Raw genomic sequence first — 3,076 nt, 5'->3', positions numbered from 1 at the left:
AATTGATACACAACCAGCAGGCTAAAAAGAAATGCCCTACAGTGTCTCTGTCTGTGAGGTGCAGAACACAGCTGGGTAAGCAGAAGGCTTCTCTGCATGCTCATCTTCCTTCCTCCCCTTCCTTCACTTCTTTAGAGCATAGCTGTATTCTCCCCTTTTCCCAGACCTGTCCATAATTCTCTGCTCTTGGGGCAAGGGTATGGGTTACCTTCTATTCTGACTCTGACACTGAGGGTTCTGCCCCCAGCGGGTTCCTCAAGGACACTCTACATCTATGCTGTATTTTATACATTCATGCAGAACATTATTTAGTTGGTGGGGTTGAGAATGAGCTGGCTCATTCCTGATTCAGCTCAGGGAGGGGGACTACTGTGAGAAATGGTAGGAGCTTTTCATCAGACTAGTAATTTTTAACTTATCACTAACCTTCCTTCCTTGGACAGGTTCCCAAAACAAAGGAAAAAGATGTCCAACAAATCAATTACTGAGTTCTTACTCCAAGCTTTCACAGAAAGGCAGCAGCTGCAGCTCCTGTGCTTCTGGCTCTTCCTGGGCATCTACCTGGCTGCCCTCCTGGGCAATGGACTCATCATCACCACTGTAGCCTGCAACCACCACCTCCACACCCCCAGGTACTTCTTGCTCCTCAACATCTCCCTCTTTGAACTGGGCTGCATCTCCACCACTGTCCCCAAAGCCATGGACAACTCCCTCTGGGACACCAAGGCAATCTCTTACTTGGGATGTGCTGCCCAAGTCTTTCAGCTTGTCTTTTTCATTTCAGCAGAGTATTGTCTTCTCACAGTCATGGCCTACGACTGCTACGTTGCCATCTGCCAACCCCTGCACTACGGGACCCTCCTGGGCAGCAGAGCTTGTGCCCACATGGCAGCAGCTGCCTGGGGCAGTGGGTTTCTCCCTGCTGTGCTGCACACGGCCAATACATTTTCACTGCCACTCTGCCAGGGCAATGCTCTGGGCCAGTTCTTCTGTGAAGTACCCCAGATCCTCAAGCTCTTCTGCTCACACTCCTACCTCAGGAAAGTTTGGCTTCTTGTGATTAGTGCCTGTTTAGCATTTGTTTGTTTTGTTTCCATTGTTCTGTCCTATGTGCAGATCTTCAGGGCTGTGCTGAGGATCCCCTCTGAGCAGGGACAACACAAGCTTTTTCTACATGCCTTCTTCACCTGGCTGTGGTCTCCCTGTTTATTAGCACAAGTATGTTTGCCTACCTGAAGCCTCCCTCCATCTCCTCTGCATCCCTTGACCTAGTGGTGTCATTTCTGTACTCAGTGGTACCTCGAGCAGTGAACCCCCTCATCTACAGCATGAGGAACCAGGAGCTCAAGGCTGCTGTAAGGAAACTCCTCTCTGATTGCTTTTCAGAAACAGTAGTGAACTGCCTATCTCTTTTTGCACATCACTCATAACACTTTACAGGCCTGGCCTGGTTTTGGTAGGTTGTTTCCTTTGTTTTTCAGTTTTTGTTTGGTGTATTATTGCCGTCCACCAAAAAAAAAAAAGGGAAAAAAAACCCAAACCAAAACCAAAACAAACCCCACCACCAACCAAAAAATACCCCCACAAGTCATTCATCATTCTCTTTCTGCCCGTTATATGTGACCCAGAGACTTTGTGTAACTAAGGATCTGTTCTCTCTGTGTGTTTAAACAAGATAAAGGACCCTGCACCAACTTGTTTGTCCAAGGTCCTTTTCCCAAGACCTTCTCTAGAGCTTCAGCGTCAGCATCTGTGTGCTGAGGTGGAGGGGGCAGTAGCCAGCTAGAGCTGGGTCTGCTCCCAGTCTGAACAGCATAGCCCTCGGCAGCATGGCCCACTTGCCCTGCAGAACAGTACTGCCAGTACTGCTCTGCAGAGCAGTACTGGGGACTCTGGAGAGCCTGGAGTGGGGTGTGTGCAAATGGTTGGACAGGCCAGCATAGATGAACTTCTGTTGGGTAAAGGCTGTGTTGGGAGGTGGCTGTCCCAAAAGAACAGGGTATGAGTCTGTGTGCAAGGAAAACATGGAAAGTGAAAGCCTTTGCTGAAGGTAGAAGCTTGGGACAGGCTGCCTTGTCACTGGGGCGACAGGCCCGTCCTGTGGATCCCCTAGGCCAATTCTCTCATGCTGTCCTGGGGAGCAAGTTTGGCACCTGACACTGCAGGCTACCTTGGGTGGAGATCTCCTCAGTATGTAGGCTGGATAAACATTCTCACTGGCCTCCATTCCTTGCTGTGGGACCAGTCTCAGTAGGGCTGCTCTGCTGGGCTCAGCTGGGGAGAAGGCAGTGAGGTGGCATAATTCAGAGAGGGTTTGGGATGGCTGGACTGGCAAGTGTCCCAGAGAGGAAAACACCAGTGAACATCTAACATGTGTGACCATGCAGGCTGGGGGCACAGCCAGGATCCTGAGAGAGACAGGGTGGACCCTCAGGGAAGGGTCTGGTCTGTACCTGTGTTCACTGGACATCCTGGGGAAGCTGCACCCAGATCACCATCACACAGCAGCCACTAAGAACCAGTAATTCCAGGACTGGCTTCTCACCTCAGTCTGGAGAGGTTGTTCATCCCCTCATGGAGAGACACCAAATGACCAGGTCAGACAGCCATGTTTGTGCTGTATATGTTTGTGTGTGCTGGGAGACAGACCTCACTGAACACAAATGACACCAACTACTCCTGGGGGTAGCATGAAAGCATGTGAAGGCATGTACAGATAGTGTCTTGAGGTCACTTCACTTGGAGAGTAACATCCCCTGGGAAAGCACCAGAATATCGCAGTGCAATGAGGTCTCCATGTCCGCGCTTCATGGTGGGGCATCTCAGACAAGTGCAGAGCAGGGTAATACATAGAGGGACACTGTGACTGCTGCAGTTAACGGTCTCTGCATGTGCAAGGGAGGACTCCTGTCTCTATTCTCCCATGTGTGTGTGGGTAGTGCACTAGTAGGCCGGCTAAGATGCTGGAAATTGACTGTGCTCTGACATGTCTGTGTGTGACTCCAGGTAGAAATCACCAGCAGCCCAGTGACATTCATCACAGCTGCTTTAGACAGGCTCATTGCAAGTGTTTCTG

General features: G+C 50.4%; 1 protein-coding gene across 1 annotated transcript; it reads left to right on the top strand.

Annotated features, from left to right (window-relative positions):
• Positions 1-465: 465 nt before the first annotated feature.
• On the top strand, positions 466-1,430 carry LOC104508721 (olfactory receptor 14J1-like). Its single transcript, XM_010150440.1, is given in 2 exon segments — positions 466-1,162; positions 1,165-1,430. Coding segments are annotated over 2 exon segments (963 nt in total).
• Positions 1,431-3,076: the final 1,646 nt, after the last annotated feature.

The sequence above is a fragment of the Eurypyga helias genome, unplaced genomic scaffold, assembly GCF_000690775.1.
Source record: "Eurypyga helias isolate BGI_N326 unplaced genomic scaffold, ASM69077v1 scaffold304, whole genome shotgun sequence".
Taxonomy (NCBI): Eukaryota; Metazoa; Chordata; class Aves; order Eurypygiformes; family Eurypygidae; genus Eurypyga; species Eurypyga helias.
This window is presented reverse-complemented; position numbering and strand designations above follow the sequence as displayed.